Source organism: Carica papaya, chromosome 9, assembly GCF_054855325.1.
Source record: "Carica papaya isolate Zhongbai chromosome 9, ASM5485532v1, whole genome shotgun sequence".
Lineage (NCBI taxonomy): Eukaryota > Viridiplantae > Streptophyta > Magnoliopsida > Brassicales > Caricaceae > Carica > Carica papaya.
Window position 1 is genome coordinate 1,507,204 of NC_142317.1, and position 17,133 is coordinate 1,524,336.

General features: G+C 34.1%; 3 protein-coding genes across 12 annotated transcripts; 2 read left to right on the plus strand and 1 right to left on the minus strand.

The window, feature by feature from the left end:
- Positions 1 to 1,497: 1,497 nt before the first annotated feature.
- LOC110823086 (SNARE-like superfamily protein) lies at positions 1,498 to 2,941 on the plus strand. Its single transcript, XM_022053376.2, has one exon. The coding sequence runs from the start codon at positions 1,678 to 1,680 to the stop codon at positions 2,494 to 2,496; it is 819 nt and encodes a 272-aa protein (XP_021909068.1). The 5' UTR covers positions 1,498 to 1,677; the 3' UTR covers positions 2,497 to 2,941.
- A 1,875-nt stretch (positions 2,942 to 4,816) lies between these two features.
- TAP46 (2A phosphatase associated protein of 46 kD) lies at positions 4,817 to 9,637 on the minus strand. 2 transcript variants are annotated; one of them, XM_022053817.2, is made up of 9 exons: positions 9,405 to 9,637; positions 9,174 to 9,293; positions 8,822 to 8,908; positions 7,979 to 8,083; positions 7,600 to 7,755; positions 6,710 to 6,745; positions 6,551 to 6,622; positions 5,968 to 6,248; positions 4,817 to 5,367 (listed from the first exon to the last, which is right to left on the minus strand). In XM_022053817.2, exons 1-9 carry the CDS (start codon positions 9,498 to 9,500, stop codon positions 5,121 to 5,123), a joined length of 1,200 nt encoding a protein of 399 aa, XP_021909509.2. In that variant the 5' UTR covers positions 9,501 to 9,637; the 3' UTR covers positions 4,817 to 5,120. The 2 variants fall into 2 exon arrangements, with proteins under 2 accessions (XP_021909509.2, XP_021909508.2); XM_022053816.2 differs by having other exon boundaries at positions 9,174 to 9,296.
- A 1,238-nt stretch (positions 9,638 to 10,875) lies between these two features.
- On the plus strand, positions 10,876 to 16,049 carry LOC110823259 (Ribonuclease P protein subunit P38-like protein). Of its 9 annotated transcripts, none has more exons than XM_088211491.1 (7): positions 10,876 to 11,116; positions 11,450 to 11,526; positions 11,605 to 11,694; positions 12,253 to 12,413; positions 12,757 to 13,943; positions 14,147 to 15,057; positions 15,528 to 16,049. In XM_088211491.1, the coding sequence occupies exons 5-7, from the start codon at positions 12,785 to 12,787 to the stop codon at positions 15,870 to 15,872; spliced, it is 2,415 nt and encodes an 804-aa protein (XP_088067617.1). In that variant the 5' UTR covers positions 10,876 to 11,116; positions 11,450 to 11,526; positions 11,605 to 11,694; positions 12,253 to 12,413; positions 12,757 to 12,784; the 3' UTR covers positions 15,873 to 16,049. The 9 variants fall into 9 exon arrangements, with proteins under 9 accessions (XP_088067617.1, XP_088067619.1, XP_088067616.1 ...); XM_088211493.1 differs by having other exon boundaries at positions 11,630 to 11,694; XM_088211490.1 differs by having other exon boundaries at positions 10,876 to 11,090.
- The last annotated feature ends 1,084 nt before the right edge of the window (positions 16,050 to 17,133 follow it).

A 17,133-nucleotide genomic window follows, 5' to 3' on the forward strand; every position in this document is an offset into this window, starting at 1 on the left:
TTATCCTTATCGTTATTATATTTATATTTATATGTACATAAATTACATTTTCTAAGCTCTATAAATTGACAACTTTTCAAACTCCAATATTATACTTATCAACGAGGAGAAAATTTTAATTCATAATAAATTAGATTTTCATTATTCATGCTTTTATTATTAAATCTGTTAAATACATATATAATCATGTATTATTATAAGTTAAGAACTTAAATTTTTTTACAAAACTCAAATTTATTACTTTATAATTATATTATGAGTTAACAGTGATTAACTCATAATGTATAATTCAGTAAAAATAATAACTTAAACTATGAATGTAGTGGTAAAATTATGATTATTACGTCGTATCTAATATTAATAAATCGTAACGTATTTAAAAAATATATATTTTGTGATAATGAAATTCATTAAATTAAAATAATTATAATAAAATAAAATTTTGATTTATTAAATAAAAATCTTAACTCTCACTTAAAAAAAATTAAAAGGAAAAAAATAAAGCTGTCGGTCAAGTAAAATGATGAAAAATTAATTTTCTTTTCTTTTAGAATATTGTTTTTTTAATAATCAAACACATTTTTTTAATGGAAGCACGTGAAATTAAATCAGCGCTTGTCGTTATTAAAGTTGTGCAAATTATATGTGTGTATATATATATATATATATATATATATTTATTGTCGTGTAAATAAATAAAAATAAATGTCCATAAAATAAAATTAGAGTAATTCATTAATCAAATTAAGAATGAAAATAAAAATATTTCAAATTTATATACATACCATTTAGTTTATGTGAGTATACCTATACAAGTATAAATATATATATATATATAATGTATATTTCTACAAAACATTTAATGGGTTGAATTAAAAACTTAGTTTAACTCAATATCTATTATTAATAGTATTCCTAATAAATTTTATCTTGATTAATTAGATCATATATATATATATATACATACACACACCAATCATAATTTATGTTCAAGAAAAACACTAATTGATTTAAAGTAAAATTAAATATCGACTAATTTATATGATATGTAATAAGATTTAATGAATTAACTAAACACATATTTTTATTTTATATTTACGCATGTATTTTTGCAATCGACCGCCGTCGTTATATATTGATAAAATTATATTTAAATTTCGATAAATTCTTAATTTTTTTTAAAAAATAATAATATCTGTACGAATGAAGAATGATTTTGACCGAATCATTCCAAATCCGCCACGTGTCAGCAGAAAACGACATCGAGGGATGGACACGGTGGAACATGTCTTGTGGGGCATTTCCGTAATTATGACTACTAACAAGGGTAATCTGATATCGATGGTCATCGTTCTTTTTTTTTTTTGGTTTTCCCGATAATGGATCCAACCTTCCCTTCTCTGTAAGTTCGTTGCTTCATATAAATAACAATCCACACAGCAAACCCTAGAGGCGGAAGCCATTAAGCAGGGTTACGGAGAGAATAGGGGAAGAATTTTCCCCTGGAAGAGACAGAAAACTCTGCTCAACTTTGTTTTCTGTTCAATCAAAAGTTGATCGGAAATTCCATCAACTTCACTGAAATTAGAAAACAATGTCTGTTTCCGTCTTTTCGATTCGATCTCTCTTTTGAAATTTTCTCTCGTTTAATTTAATTTCTTTCGAGAAACTCCATCAATGCTTTCGAATCCGAATCTGGTACACTATGCCTGCATTGCGAAGGGAAAGACAATCCTCGCCGAGTTCTCCAGCAAAGAACCAGGGATCGAATTGTTGGCTTGTAAATGCATCGAGAAAACCCCTCCGTACCATTCGATGTTCTCTCACACCGTCGGAGCACGGACCTACGTTTTCTTAATTCACGAGCCTTTAGCTTATTTTGCCATTTTTGATGAAACTCTCGACAAATCAGAGTCCATGTGGTTGTTGAATCGCATGAAATGCGCTTTTGAGGAGTTAGCTGAAAGTGGTTCCATCAAGGGATTTGATGATGATGGTGATGTATTCCATAATTGTTTCCAATCACAGTTCGATCCTATTTTCGGTGAGATTATGGCGATGGATTTGGATATGATGGATTCTTCAGGAAGCATGGCGGCGGATAGTCGGAATCCTAGTTTGGATTCAACGAAAGGCAGGAGGACTTCGATTGTGCCTTTGCTAGGGAAGCAATTAAAAGTTTTGAAGAAGAAGAAGAGGTTGTCCGTGGAAGCCAATGGCGATGGTGGTTTCAAGGATGCTGGTGTACTAGTTTCAGAGAAGAAACTGGATATGGGTGGTGATGATGTTAATGGCATGTTGTACACTAGAGATTTGAAGAACGGCTTGTTGCATGGCGGAGGTGACCATCATCACCATTATCATCACCGGCAAAAGGCCAAGCAAATTTGGAGGAAGCATGTGTGGGTGGTTTTAATTCTTGACCTGTTGGTTTGTGCTGTTCTGTTCGGAATTTGGCTGTGGGTCTGCAGAGGGTTTCAGTGCATTGATGGCTGATAAAAATCGAATTTGATGAAGAAACTAAACTTATCTACTATTAATTCACGCTATTACTGTATTGATGCTGTTTCTATGAAGTCAATTGAATGAGAAGTAAAGGCATATATATATATATGTCTACAGGGATTATACAACCAAAGATCGTTCAATTGATTTCTGGGTTCGTTTTTTCAGCTTCGGAAGGTTAAAGGTTTCTTCAGCGGCGGTCTCTCTTACTCTCTTCGTATTGTTTTCAGAGGGTATGGCTCTCTCTGTTTACGCTTCTTTAACTTGCAAGTTTTTTTTTTTTTTTTCTTCACATTGGATGCCTCAAAAATGTGTATAATTCAATCTATCAACAGGGGTTTACTGTCTCTGTTTTGTCTTTCTCTGTTTCTCTTTTTCTTTCCTTTGTTCTTCAATGCTTTAAAGTTCAAAAGGAATAATATGCTTAATTGTGACTTGTTCTTCTTTGTTTTTGGCTGATTTTCTTTTTTATACCATTAACATATTTTTTATGGATATGCTTTCACATAATTTTGGAATTATTTTATGATTTTTACAATAAAAATTTGAATTACGATTCAAGCATTAGCTCATCCTGATCGAGGGTTTCACCCAATATATACAAGGCTGGCATTTCAATTTCTCTTTTCATTTCCTCATTTCAAGATTGTGCTTGAAAGTGGTATTATTACTTTAACAAATTTGTTTGTGTTCTAATGTATATGTTCTTCTGGTTTATAAGATTTACAGTCATTTCTCTTTTTAAAGTACTTCATTTATTTTCAAAAGTTATCATCTTTAAAATATACTTTTGCTTCTTCTTCAATCTGTTTTGAGTACTAAGTACAAAATTTAATTAAAAAATTAATTTCCATCTAAAACATACGAACTTGTAACGAATGATTCAAGGAGAAAGGAATCAACCATGAAGCAATTGTTGGTTAATGTGCTCCTCTTTAAAATGAGAGATTGAATGTTTGGTGCTCAAGAGATGCATCCCTTGCCCTTAATTCAATTGAATTAGACAAACTATAAGCCTTAACTTGCAGTTAGTTTAATTAAATTCTATGGATGAAATATAAGTTCAACGTTTGTTACGGCAATAGAGATATATATATATCCCTTAACGAAAAGGGGGGAAAAAAACGAGAAATTGAATTAATCATTAGTCGATTATTGGTAATAAATGTTCTGCTTTATGAACAAGATTCAATTTTGGTAACTATCGAGTTTGTTACCTATCATGACTGGAGAGATTAATTGCTTGACGAAAAAAAAGAAGAAATCGAGTTTGAATCAAATAAGTCATGACCTATTTCGAGAAAGGGAGATATGTCCCTCGAGGAAAAGAAACTTGTTATCTATATTCACCGAATTGAATTATGTGGATAGTATTTAACAATGATTACCCATTACATTACATCACCCAAAGAAGAAAAAGAGCCAAATATCTTGTCAAGTATATTAGCTTCTATTCATTGGATTGGATTTATGTTTTAGGTTCATACCCATCACAACATGGGAGATCTATCCTTTGAATCACATTTATAGTTTAACTGTATCCCTCTGCATTCATCAGATTGAGTTTTGTTTCAAGCAAATCCAGAGGGCACAAGAATTTGGGAGAGTCCTCTGTCTTAAATTTCAGACTCTTTTCCTCTGTCTCTATGGTCATATTCCACCGGTTTCCACTTTTTCGAATTTTCTGTAACTAAATCTATGACTTGGAACTCTCAGGATGTTGCTTTGGCCTAAAGGGATTTAAGATGCTTGAGAAAAATGAGACCCTCAATTCCTATGATGTGATGAGAGAAGCATTTATTCTTTTTTTAGGTATGGGAATGTTTCAGTGAACAAGCAAGCTGCCGCTATTGCCTCGTTTCTGATATGTCATGTCAGGGTCTCAAGGAAGAATTTTTACTCAAACACAAACTTAATAAGCTCCTAACTTTCCTTTTTCCAGGGATATTCCTAATCTTTCATGCTATGAAGTATAAAGACAGCTCAAAAATGTTCTTCAGTGTTTTTTTTACAAGCCATAATTTTCTCTCTTTTATGTTAACTTTATTATAATTCCAACTCTAATTCTCGATAATAATGAATTTGAGATTTTTGTTTTATAATATTCAGTTTTTAAAGTTTTAATTTTTAATTTTTTATCATTTTAACTCACTAGTTTTGAACTATATAATTTTTCAATTTTTCAGTCTCTATTGTCTAAAGTTCATTATTATAGCTAAAGCTTCCTAGAATTCCCTCAGCCAACCAGCCTTACAACCAAAATAGGAAGGAGGGGAGGAGGGGGGGAGGGGATGGGAAAAGAACATTAATCTTACTTTTCCAAATTTTATACATATATCATTTTTATACAAGAGATACAAAAGTTATTCTTGAGTTTTAATTTGCTTCTCTTTTTGAAGCCAGCTATACTCTAATTTGTCCATGGTAAGAAAAAGAACACTCAACATGTTACCAAGACAAGTAGCACCAATTTCAACAAAGCCTATGGCATATATAAACGTAATGCAGAATACAAATAGTTTACACCATGGTACAAAATTTGTAACTAGAAGCAAAATAGTGAAGAATGAACCTGAAACCAGAAATAACTGGAGTCCATAAATCACTTGCCATGTTTAGCCACAGGGAGTGAGCTTCTTATTGCCTGCACCTCGAGGATTGTCATCTTTCCAATCATCCCACGCCCTTGCTTTCTCTTGGGCCAGATCATCATCTTCATTCTCCTCTTCACTTGGTCCTGCTCTTTTATCTTTGTACCATGCAGAATTGGCTTCTTCAAAAAGTTTGGCATTTCTCTCTTGCCATTTCTTCATCATTTCCATCTCTCTTAGCCCAGCTTCCTCTATGCTCATTGTTGGCAACCTTCCACCAAAAAAGAAACTTTTATTTAGTATCTAGAGTATTGTTCTTCCTTATTCCCCACCCAGAATGCACTATCATATTATATAAAAGTTGCTTTTGAAGTTTTATTCAGTACCTAAATTTTAATTACTTGATAAAAAAAAATTATTTATAATTTATATATGTAATGCATAATTTAATCAAAATTCTATTCGTATCTTCTGTTCTACAATGATGAAATTGTAAATTTAGCCATAGGTTACATATCTAATGCATAACTAAATTAACTCGACTTGTATCTTCATTTCCGCAACAATCGAATTGTGTTCTTACTTGTTAACAAATGAATTACAAAAACACCTTACTTGAACTTAATATGGAATTGCTTTGGAATCAGAATATTATCATTGTCCACATCTTTATTTAATTTTATCTTGTAATATTATTCTTATTTTATAGAAATAAAATTCGAACCAATTTCAACCTCATTGCTGTCTTTACATAATATGCAATTTATTGGACAATCGGGGACAAAAAAAAATCTCTGGACCCCTCTTCCCCTCCCTCCCTCCTAGATGAATTATGACACAGAAGGAAGCAACAAAAAGACACAAAATGTACCTATGACTGGGCTGGAAGACCTGTGCAGCCATCCTTTCCCTCTCGCTAGTTAGTGGTCCATTCACAAGGCTTGCTGGTCCAAATATCATAGGCTGATGCCTGTGCTCATGTGCCTGTGAAACTTGTGCCCTTCCTTCGAGGACATCTTGCGCGAAAGTTGCACACGTTATAGGTTGTGCTGGTTTAGTATATCGAGCTCGAACAGCAGCACCACGATGCCATTCTTCTGCTTTCTTTGCGCGATCATCAAGAACAGCCTTAGAAAATTCTTTCTCTCCATCCTGCAATGTTGAAGACAACAAATGTAAGAATTACAAATATGTGCACAGAAGATAAAGATGGGGACATAATGGTCAAGGGCTTGAAGAAGCCTTGGTAGCAAAAGAACTTCCATGGACTTTTCATACAGTCTATAGATCAGGTTTTGAGGTATAAACTACAAACAAAAAACTTTTAGAAACTCATATCATGTGTGTACCCAAGGATTGGGGTCATTAATCTTACAGGCTCTTTTTCTGGTGCTTAGCACAAGAAGTTTGAACTAATAGATACTATAATAGTCCAAGTGGACTTTCTTGGTTACCTTTAGTTTCAAATCCTTAATAGAAGACAGCATTTCTTCCTCTTTCTTTATCATGTCCAACAGATCAACGGCCTGCAATGAGAATATTTGTCAGGAAGTGGCATGTTGTTATAGCATGAGTCCTTTTAAAAGCTCCTATAAGATCCATGAAATTACAACCTTACAGATGGCCAGAGAGATAGTAGTCAGCCAAGCCTGCAGAAATATAATACTATAAGTTCAGTGAAATAGCAAACCTCTACGAAAGCAAAAAAATCTTCCCTTTTTGCCTAAGAAATACATAGATATACACATATAAGGAATTATACTTTTTAAGAATATGCACAAATTATTTCCAGAAAAAGAGTAGAATTCAAAGGATGTCTGGCCACCACTTGAATTTAGGATGAAAATTAATCAAGAAGTGAGGCCAGTTCTGAATTTCACGAAAGGAACTCATAGCCAAAGGAAGAACCAATAAGATATGAAAAAAGCATATTTGTTTAAAACCTCCTGAAGTTCTAAACAGTAAAGCACCCCAAAAAAGTTGCAGCTTAATTCAATTTATGGAGGACATACCAGATAAAATTTATCCAGACATACTACAATAGTAGCAATAAAGCTCGTATTATCTACAAAAATAAGCTAACACTAATCCTCGTATTAGCAACTCAAAATTGTGTCCAATTTGGAGATCCCCAGTATCATAATAGCAGGTAAATTCCAAACCCACAAGAATTTGCCTAGTAATATTTTTTCAAATGCAAATTTTTGAGAAGGGGGACATGATTAATAGGTCTTTCAGTCATTTACAAAGAAAGCACAACAGATTAAGCACCAACAACATTATGAAAGACTAATGACTGGAAGACCTAAATCAAGGATGCAATTTGGAAGCGCTATTATTTTGAGTCCTATTATTCCTAGTATCCCAAATTTCAGTTCCTCAACGTGAGGACAGAATGTGGTTACAAAATGTGAGTCAGACTAGTCTCTACTGACATACAAATACTTTGCAAGTAAAATCATTCCTTCACAATTCTAGTTTGCAAGTGATAAACATAACTAACCTCCCGTTCTTCATCATCATCCACCAAATCCTCCTCACCAGTTTCAACAGGTGTGGACAAGGCAGCTGCTTTTGTTGAACGACCTCGCCTCTCCTTCCGCTCCTTAATTTCCAGCAGCTTTGATTCAGCAGCTCTTTGGCGCTTGAACCGAGCAATCTTGACAAGAGAACAAACAATTGCATGAGTTGTTAATGTTCAATTTCCAAATAGAAAAATTACAACTGCCATGAGAACTGCTTCCAGTATCAATAGTATACAGCAGGACAAGGTTAGACAACCATATTACCCTAGGTATGAATCTTAACAAAACAAAACTTTCATGGATAAAACTCCATTTTTCTAAAAGATCAAGAAATCAAACGAGAGTAACTGGAGCTACCTTTTGGGCCCTTCGATCAACAAACGAGTTTGATGTCCCTTGTCTGGATGTTTCCAACTCCTCCTCAGGTACAAGTTCCATTGCCTCACAAAGAGAAAGGAATTCCTAGTAAACGTGACCCGTATCAGTCAGATTCTATTGAAATATGAAAATTCTAAAAGAAATGGACCAGAATGAATCAAAGGAAAGAGTAATTATCAAGCAAAGCATCCGAATAGAACCTATTTGGGAGAGGGGGGGTGGGGGGACTGAAAGGAACAGAAAGGGAATGAAGCTAACAATTTAAGTTGAGACTGCGTAAAAGGGTTTTCATCATAGATGAAATGAGAATGAGAGACGAAATTCTCTTCCCAAGGAGGCAAAAATATTTTTTTCCTCCCAAAACTGGAGTAAAATGAATGGAAAGTGAACAAAAGTAGTAACTAACTATTACCTTTTTTAATGATGACCAGCGCGTGCATAATCGTTTCTACAAAATATAGTCATTCCCTTTTAAAAACCGTCATTCCCTTTTAAATTACAAAGAGAATTACGCCTGACAATCTGCAATTTCCCCTATTTTCCTCACTTGAAAAAATTCTCAGCTCGAAAAAAACATATATTTTGTTACCCTTTTTTTCCCTTCACACCTACCAAAATATAATATCTATGCCTATTTTGCTCTCACTTCTACTTCACTCTCTCTAAATAAAGCAAAATACTCTTCACATTCCTTTCAATGAGCAACATTGTTCCGTCCTATTCCATCCCATTTCTTAATCTCAATTCCCTACACATGCCCTAGACCTTTAAACTCAATTAACATAACATGTAGTAAATTTGCCCAAATTGGCAGCCATTTACCTTCAATTTAGCCTGCGAAGCCTTAAGAAGTTGTATCCTATCACCCTCCGCAACTTTTTCAGTCAACTCAGCAAGATAAAATGGAACCTGAACGAAAGATTAATGAGAAACAATAAATATGGAGTAAGTTCAACATAGAGGAACGGCAGTACAGGAATAAGCCATTGGCCAAATGAACTGACTCAATGCAGCGACTATCCACATTTATTGTTTTCTATCAATACTTATAGAACTATACCAAATTAGGGTCCGAAGAGAACCCAAAAAGGAGCTTAGCAAACTGAAAAGAGCGCAAAAGTTTATTCAGCGTAAATAAAAATCACAATTTTATATTAATCAAGATGACAATTACCAAAAGATACTTTAGATTTGTGGTGCTAATATCATCTTTGGTTTCGTTGGATGAGAATAAACCCAGTTTGCCGATCATCTCCTCGCATTTCTCAAGCGCTTCACATCCCTTCCTCACAAGCTTCTAATGTGAACCCCACGAATCAGAACTCCAAAAGCAAAAATCAAACCAAAGAAAACAATTCTCAAGAAACGAGAAGGAACGCCGAATCAGATATCCGGACGACCATACCTGATCCGCACTGGACTCTGTTGCCTTAAGATGGATCTCCCGAGCCTGCTCGAAGAGCGCAGGCAGAGGCATGTCCTCCATTTTCAACTCACCCATCAATAACTGAAAACCCTAAGAACAGAATGCAGAAACAGGAAGTAGAAGGCCTAGAAAATTAGACACCGATTGATTACTGCGAGAAAATTAATTGAAAGTTTTAACGTTTCGTCCCTTCAAACTCGAAAACACGACGAGAAGATCAAATCAGATATATGTAGAGGAAAACTGGGCATCCGGCGTAAACTAGCAACACCCGCATCAGTTATGGAGATCCGCACCGTTTTGGTTTAAAAGTACCTAGTAATCATCGTGGATTTGTAAGAGGCGTATGTTAGCGTGTAGCGTTGAACCTTCGCGGGTGATTGTAGGTGATTCTTGAATCCGCTAGAAGTCTTGAATTTGGTTTGGACCCAAACATGGCCTTCGATAATGCCACGTGGTAGTTAAATCGGATCCTATAAATTATTGGGCCTCCATCATCTACGGCCCGGCCCATTCATGCCCCGAATTTTTACCTGGCCCATTTTTCTGGATTAGCAATTTATTTATTTTTCAGATTTATTCTAATCTCATTTGATTTTTAGATTTTAATTATTTAACATGAGAATTAATCTTAATTTGATACGTAATTAGATTAAGTAATTTATATTTTTATTTATTAAATGAAAAATAATTAATTAAAATTAAAATTTTATAATATATATATATATATATAGTTGGTGGCAATAAATTCATGAGAGGAATAGAATTGTTTTGTCTTTTAAGGAAAGGCTTCATGTGAGACTGGGGTTTCTTCACATTCTCTACCACTGTTTTAGGGTCAAGAATGTCACATCATTTTCTGCATGTCCCTAAATGAAATATCAAAAAATCTTCTGAGATTAAAGATTTAAGTCTTTTACTTAAAAAGTTACAAATTTGAACTTCGAGTATTGATCTAAGATTCGATTCATTCTCATGGTACGAGATTGAACTTGGTCTTTTGTACTATTAAATTATTACGATTTCAAAAAAAAAGGAAGGAAAACATTTACAGGAGTAGAATTCAGTATTCAATCCTGATCATAAACTGCGTGAACCTGAGAACCAATAAAAGCTGTGTGTGACCAGCAATGCTCACATTGTCTGTGACTCCACTTTTTTTCTTTTTCTTTTTTTTTATTGTCTTATTTACATAAACTAGGTGAGAAATGAGAAAGAGGGTCTTTGCTTTGAGTATAATCAAATGAATCAGTTCAGATTCCAAGAGCAGATCTTAAGATATTCAGAAATTAATTAAATAATGGGTGTTAGTTGGCCTAATTGCCTTTTTATGTAAGATTTACAGGAATAATATACTTTTCAATCTATGTAATATATTTTTTAATCTGAATTTGTATGCATAAATATATAAATTTGCATTATAACTAATAAAATTCTATAGATTTTACATAGGCTTTGTTCAGATAGTTCCTGCTTTACAGGTCTAGTGCCAAAAGCCAAAGCCAAAGCCATAGCCATAGCCACAGCCACAGCCACAGCCAAAGCAAAAACAAATCTTTGCTGGAACCCTTCTGAAGACTTTTGTTCCTTTGGTGCGTTTATGATGACGACAGTGATATTCTTGACTGCTTCTTCCTTTCCCATCCACAAAATGCTCCTACCCAGGTCTAGCCCACTTGGTCTTTTTACAGGTTCATAGCCTTTTGTATTCTTATAAACAATATCTGCTTGTCTTAAATGTCCTTCCCTTTTCATAAAATGGAAAGTTAGTTGACAAAATGAACTGTGGGTCAATCTTGCTTCCTTCCCATTTTTCTTTCTTCAGTTAACCAATCGTGCTTGTTTCCTGTTTGAATTTATGCTTCAGTGAAGAATAGTTAGTTTGGGTTGGGGAACAAGATTGAATTAACTTTTGGGTATTCTTTTACTGAGTTGATCTTGAATCTTGGTTGCCTGTTTCATGCTTGAATTATTTAGCTTGGGTTGATAAAATGATTAAATTAGATGTTGGGTATTTTTTGTAGTGTAATCAATCTTGAGAGTTGACTGTCTGCTTCCTGTTTGAATTTATGCTTCAACGAGGAGAATTGGGTCTGGCAAGGTGAGAAAATGAGCTGTTGGTTTTTTTTTCCCCCTAATAAACCAGTCCTGAAGGTTGCCTGTTTCATTTTTGGTAAAGAGTGCTTGGCTGCCAAAACTTGCAGTTGTGAGTGGAGATTCTGATGGTATAATAGGACATGATGATGTGGCCCAGCTCAAGTCACAGAAGGTATGTGGCTAATATTTTGTATTTTGATATATTTTTTTGTTCAAGATTTATTAAAGGTTGGTAGGAGGTGCAATCAATATTGCACGAACAGGATTTTATTGGCTCCTAAAAAATCAAAAGAATTGAAAAATGAAAGACATTTTTCAACTTGTTGAAAATGAACTATGATTACCATTTCTGAAAGTAATTCTATTATTGTAGTTTGAGACAGTTGAGACACTCTGGAAAAAGATACCTTTTCCAAATACTATTTGATTGAGATATTGTATACTTTACTTTTTTCTTGTTAGTAATGGTGACAAACAACCAGGAATCAGTGCTTTTGCTTCCCATAACAGTCATTGCCTGAGCTGAAGAAGATAATAAATAATAAAAGAAAAGGGTAGTTGAGCAAAGAAAATAAAACAAGTGGGGTCAATGATCACTGAAAACCAGGGAATAATTTTCATAGTCTTCCTTCTATTCTGTTGCAAAGCAGTCTATTTTAACTTATATTTTCCATCCTCATACACGTGTAAATAGCCATGATTTTGATCTTCTCTGACATTTTTTATAAAGCACATCAGAAATGGATTACAAGTCCTGTGCAGCAGTTGGGGGTGTAGCTGGCCATTTTAAGATCTAATTCAGACTCTGACTTTTCCTCTCTCTGACCCATAAGGCTAGGCACCTGGTTTTCTAGTTCAAGAAGAGTGCCTTCTTTTTAACATTGTGGTTATGTAAGTACCGTGCTATTTTGATCTTTGGATAATTCCAAACTTGACTGGTTCATGTGCATTTGTGTTTTGTACTGGCCAGTGGGTATCATTATTTCTCAATTATTGTGATGCTTTTTTATGTACAATTATTCTTACCAGGCTACTTGGTATATATATGTATATGCTGCTGTTCTTACTGAGATAATTGATTTCCACATGTAAAATAAAGTGACTTTTATTTTCCATTATTACTGCGAATTCTTCAATACCCACCATAGAGTGCCTAAAAGGGTGTAAGAATTTTCTTTTCTTTGGCCTTTATTCCATTCATATTGACTTGTATGTTGTAACCCTTTCTTAACAGTTTTAAAAGGAAAGCAAATTCCTGAGCAATGGATAAGCAAGATGTCTCCAGTTCATGTTTGTTTGTCTCTGAAGAGAAGAGTGATAGCTTGTATCCCATGTATATTGGCGTTTCTTGTGCTTTTTTTGCTCTGAAACTTTTGTCAGGACCTGCTAAGGAAGATGAGAAATGGTGTGAATTGAGGGACAAAATGCTTCAAGGAAGCAGCCAACTCCTTGGATTGCTTATTTGGAGAATCCAAAGAGAAGGAGCCAATGTAGAGAAACATGAGCTTGTCCAAAAGCTTGAGGCTGCTGAACAAGAGGTTGAAGAGTTAAAAAGAAGGAGACATGAAGATGCAAAAGCAAATGAGAAAGTTGTTGGAATCTTTGCCTCTCAAGAGCAGAGTTGGTTGATTGAAGGGAAAAAGCTCAGGCAGCAAATTGGAGCTCTCTTGAATCAATTGAGACTTTGTGAGAAGAGGAAAGAACAAGCTCTATCTGAATTGCACCAGAGATTGAAGGAGATGGAGCTACTGGTGCAGTCTAAGGACAAGGTACTGGAGGAGGAGGAGCAGAAGAGGAAGGAATTAGAAGAAAAACTGAAAAAGGCTGAAAATCTTGCAGAAGAGTTTAGAGAAACTGCGAAACGTGAAGCTCATGAACACTCCTCTGAACTCTGGAAGCACAAGACTGCCTTCATTGAGCTTGTGTCTAACCAAAGGCAACTCGAAGCTGAGATGGGTCGAGCACTTAAGCAAGTCGAAGCTAAGAAACAGGAGCTTGATCTAGTCTTAGACCAGAAAGAGGAGTCAGTCTTGCTGGCTCAAAAACTCTCAGTGGAAATGGTGAAGATGCATAAGGATTTGGAACAAAAGGATAAGATCTTATCTGCGATGTTGAGGAAATCAAAGTTGGACACAGCTGAGAAGCAAATTCTTGTGAAGGAGGTTAAGCTATCAAAAGTAAGGAGGAAGCAAGCTGAACTGGAAACAGAAAAGTGGAGGGCAATGTCTGAGTCAAGACATGATAAACATTCTTTGAGAACTATGTTTGCTAGCCAATTCAAATCGAAACTTGATATTCCCTCAGGTGCAAGAGGGATATCATATGCTGGAAAAACCAGATCACAACCTGCTGATGACTATGATCATCCTGAGTTAAGCAAGGACTCTGATTGTGGATTACCAGAAGGAAACGAAGAAATAGGTAAATAGAAAACCGAAACAAAAAGAAAAGAAAAATCCCAGATTTCTTAAAGTTAAGCAAATATTCCTATTTATGTTTTAGTATTACTGTTTCTGAAATATATTCCTGATCTGGACTTCTATATGAAACTTTATACTGGTGATGATTGTACCAATTTCTTTCTTGCCTTAGTTTTTCTTTCTTTCCTGTTTTTGAATTTGAAGGAACTACAACTGACATCAAAAGATTGGAAGATTGGGTTCATTCTGAAGCAGAAAAGTATGCAACAGTCATAGAGAAGAGGCATTGCTTGGAACTAGATGCTTTTGCAGAACAACTGAGACTGAAAGATGAAAAATTAGAAGCCTTTCGCTGGCGTTTGCTGAGCACAGAACTAGAATTAAAGCGACTGCAGTCCCACATCGAAGTAATCAACCGCGAGATGTCACAGCTAAAACATGACAACATGAAATTGGAAGCCATGATTGTGGAGCGAGAAGAGGAGATAACTTCTTTGAAAGAACAGTTTGCATCGGAAACAAAATCTTTGAGTAACCAGAAGACCAACGTAAGAACTTGCTCTTTGCTTGATCCTTCATCAACTAGTGATGCAATTTGGTCTGAAGTCAAGACTGTAAAAAGAAAACCAGCAGAGGAGCCAGAAACAAAAACAGTATTGATGGAAATGCCACAAGGAAAAGAAGCGAAGAAAGAAAAGGAAGCCTCCTCACCTTATGACCAGTCCAAGAATGCTACTTTGATAGTTCAGTCTCCTGAAAAAGAGTTCGATGAAGTGACAGAAGCCTCCTTCAAATTTCCTGGTGAAGAGGAAACTGTGAGTCCAGTCGAGGTTGATACCATTGAAAGGATAATGCCTATTGGATCACCTAGCGAGGCTTTAACTAAGATGACGAGGATGGATCTTCATGCCCTTGGAGTTTCTTACAAGATCAAAAGACTGAAGCAACAGCTTCTTCTGTTTGACAGGTTGATTGGAAAACAAGAAAGTGGGGAAATTTCTGAAAACAATGATGATGGGATAAAGGGTTTTCTCCAATTGATGTCTTTGTTGAATAAACAAGTCAGTCGGTACCAATCCTTGCAAGGAAAGACCGATGATCTCTGCAAGCGAATGGTAAGCTCTGCTTTTTTTTTAGTTTTTATACACGTTGCCTGTGTTAATATACAAATAATAAATTTATCGTCTTCTATAATCTTAAAACTTAAACTGTTGAAATAATTTATTCAATCTATTATTGAAGGTTATACTAGAGCCAGATAATAAGGTTATACTAGAGCCAGAAGACTAAATTTTGAATTCTAGTTGCCACTCTAAACCCGAATTTTTAAAAACAAGTAACAGAGAATCTGTCTTCCACCAATGTTTTCAGCCTAGCAGGTTTTGCATGAGGGGACTTGTTAATACGTGAATAATATATATGAATTTTTTAGTCAGCTTGAAGATTAATCCGATTAATCTATTATTTTCTATTGGCTTTAACCATAAATAAAGTGAAGAATTTTGGTGATTGCCATATTTTTTGTTACTCGTGTAATGAAAAATAAAACTTGGAACGACTAACTATTGTTTGTTATTAATTTCAGCATGAGAATGATCTTGGAACCAGTTGTGAAGGTCTCGGTGCAGAAACAAGCAAAGGAGATACAAAAAGTCTTGAGCATTTTCTTGAAGAAACATTTCAGCTGCAGAGATATATGGTTGCAACCGGACAAAAATTGATGGAAATTCAGTCAAAGATTGCTTCTACTTTCATTGGAATCCCTCAAGAGTTTGACAGCTCTTCCAGCTTTGACATAAACCGGTTTGCTGACACCATCAGAGCTCTCTTCCAGGAGATCCAAAGAGGTCTTGAAGTTCGAATAGCTCGGATTATAGGAGACCTCGAGGGCACGCTGGCCTGTCAGGGAATGAAACGATTCAGGAGATAGTCCTGGGAAACCTGTTAGAATCAAGAATTAAAAGCAATAAACCAACAAGTTAAATGTTGAAATTTTCACATCAAAGTTGCTTCTATAAATATTTTATATGGTCAAAATTCTGTACAGAGAAATTTCTCGGCTGATATATCAATGTCTATGCTTCAATCCCATTCTTTATCTTTGTCAGTTTGGTTCCTTCCAAAATAGAACAGCCGAAGTCTTCTAAGTTTTTTTTTTGAATAAGAGAAAATATTAGGTTAAATTTTTAATTCGTTGTGCTTATTTTAAGAGAAGTTAACCGTAATAAAATATTTATTTCGTTTAAAAACGTAATAGACTCATTGAGAATTAATCTTACTTGATTACTATAATTCGATCAATACACTAATAAGTTAAATTATCGGTTTTACTACATTAAAATTATAAGTCAGTCACCACCAACCTATAATATATATACTAAGTTGCGTATTTTATATTATTAGTAAAGTTTGAACACATAATTTTAAGTAGAATACAAAAACTTTAACCACTAAATCACTGTAGATTTAAATTTCATTATATAATATTTCTGTAAAATTATGTATAGTTACACTTTTATCAGTTTCTGAAGATTTTAAGACAATGGAATTGTGTCTTCTACCCAATAATCTAAGTGTTGCAGATGATGAGATACATTCCATTTGGTTTGTACTATTTTATTCCATCTGCACTGGTAGTGACAAGCACTGTGATACAAAATTGACTTATTTAATAAATGGGTATAGAAAATATTTATGTATAAATATGAGAATATTTTTTTAACTTATATTATAAATATATTTATGTATAAATATGTTATGTCCATGTTTAATACATGGTAATTCTTTTATTTTTAATTTTTAATTTTAAAATTGAGAGAGAATTTTTAAAAATAATAGTAAATTATGAAATGGGTCTTTTAGAAAAAATAAAATAAAATTCATACTATATATTTATTATTAGTTTTTAAGTTTAATTTATATAAAAAAAATTATCTTAAAAAATAACTCAATCACTTAAATAATTATTTTCTATAGTACAAAATTAATCAAGCAAATATTAGATCAGACCTAATTTGTAATACTAATTCATTCCTTAGTAAATACATTGCTCTTATAATATTAGTCATTTTTCGACAGGTCTTATGTGCCTTTTTTTGTAAATTACGAGTTCGAATTTTAATAAAAACATATAACTCGCCATTTTATATTATACTATAAATTTACAATAGTTGACCTATAGTAATTGATTC

Excerpts from the sequence above, each read along its gene's own strand:
- TAP46 (XM_022053816.2), bottom strand. The coding sequence starts at position 9,500 with ATGGGTGAGTTGAAAATGGAGGACATGCCTCTGCCTGCGCTCTTCGAG. Across the intron at positions 9,297-9,404 it reads CAGAGTCCAGTGCGGATCAG|AAGCTTGTGAGGAAGGGATG; the intron begins GTATGGTCGTCC and ends GGTTCACATTAG. Across the intron at positions 8,909-9,173 it reads CAAATCTAAAGTATCTTTTG|GTTCCATTTTATCTTGCTGA; the intron begins GTAATTGTCATC and ends TCTTTCGTTCAG.
- LOC110823086 (XM_022053376.2), top strand. The coding sequence starts at position 1,678 with ATGCTTTCGAATCCGAATCTGGTACACTATGCCTGCATTGCGAAGGGA.
- LOC110823259 (XM_088211491.1), top strand. The coding sequence starts at position 12,785 with ATGGATAAGCAAGATGTCTCCAGTTCATGTTTGTTTGTCTCTGAAGAG. Across the intron at positions 13,944-14,146 it reads AGAAGGAAACGAAGAAATAG|GAACTACAACTGACATCAAA; the intron begins GTAAATAGAAAA and ends TTGAATTTGAAG. Across the intron at positions 15,058-15,527 it reads ATGATCTCTGCAAGCGAATG|CATGAGAATGATCTTGGAAC; the intron begins GTAAGCTCTGCT and ends TATTAATTTCAG.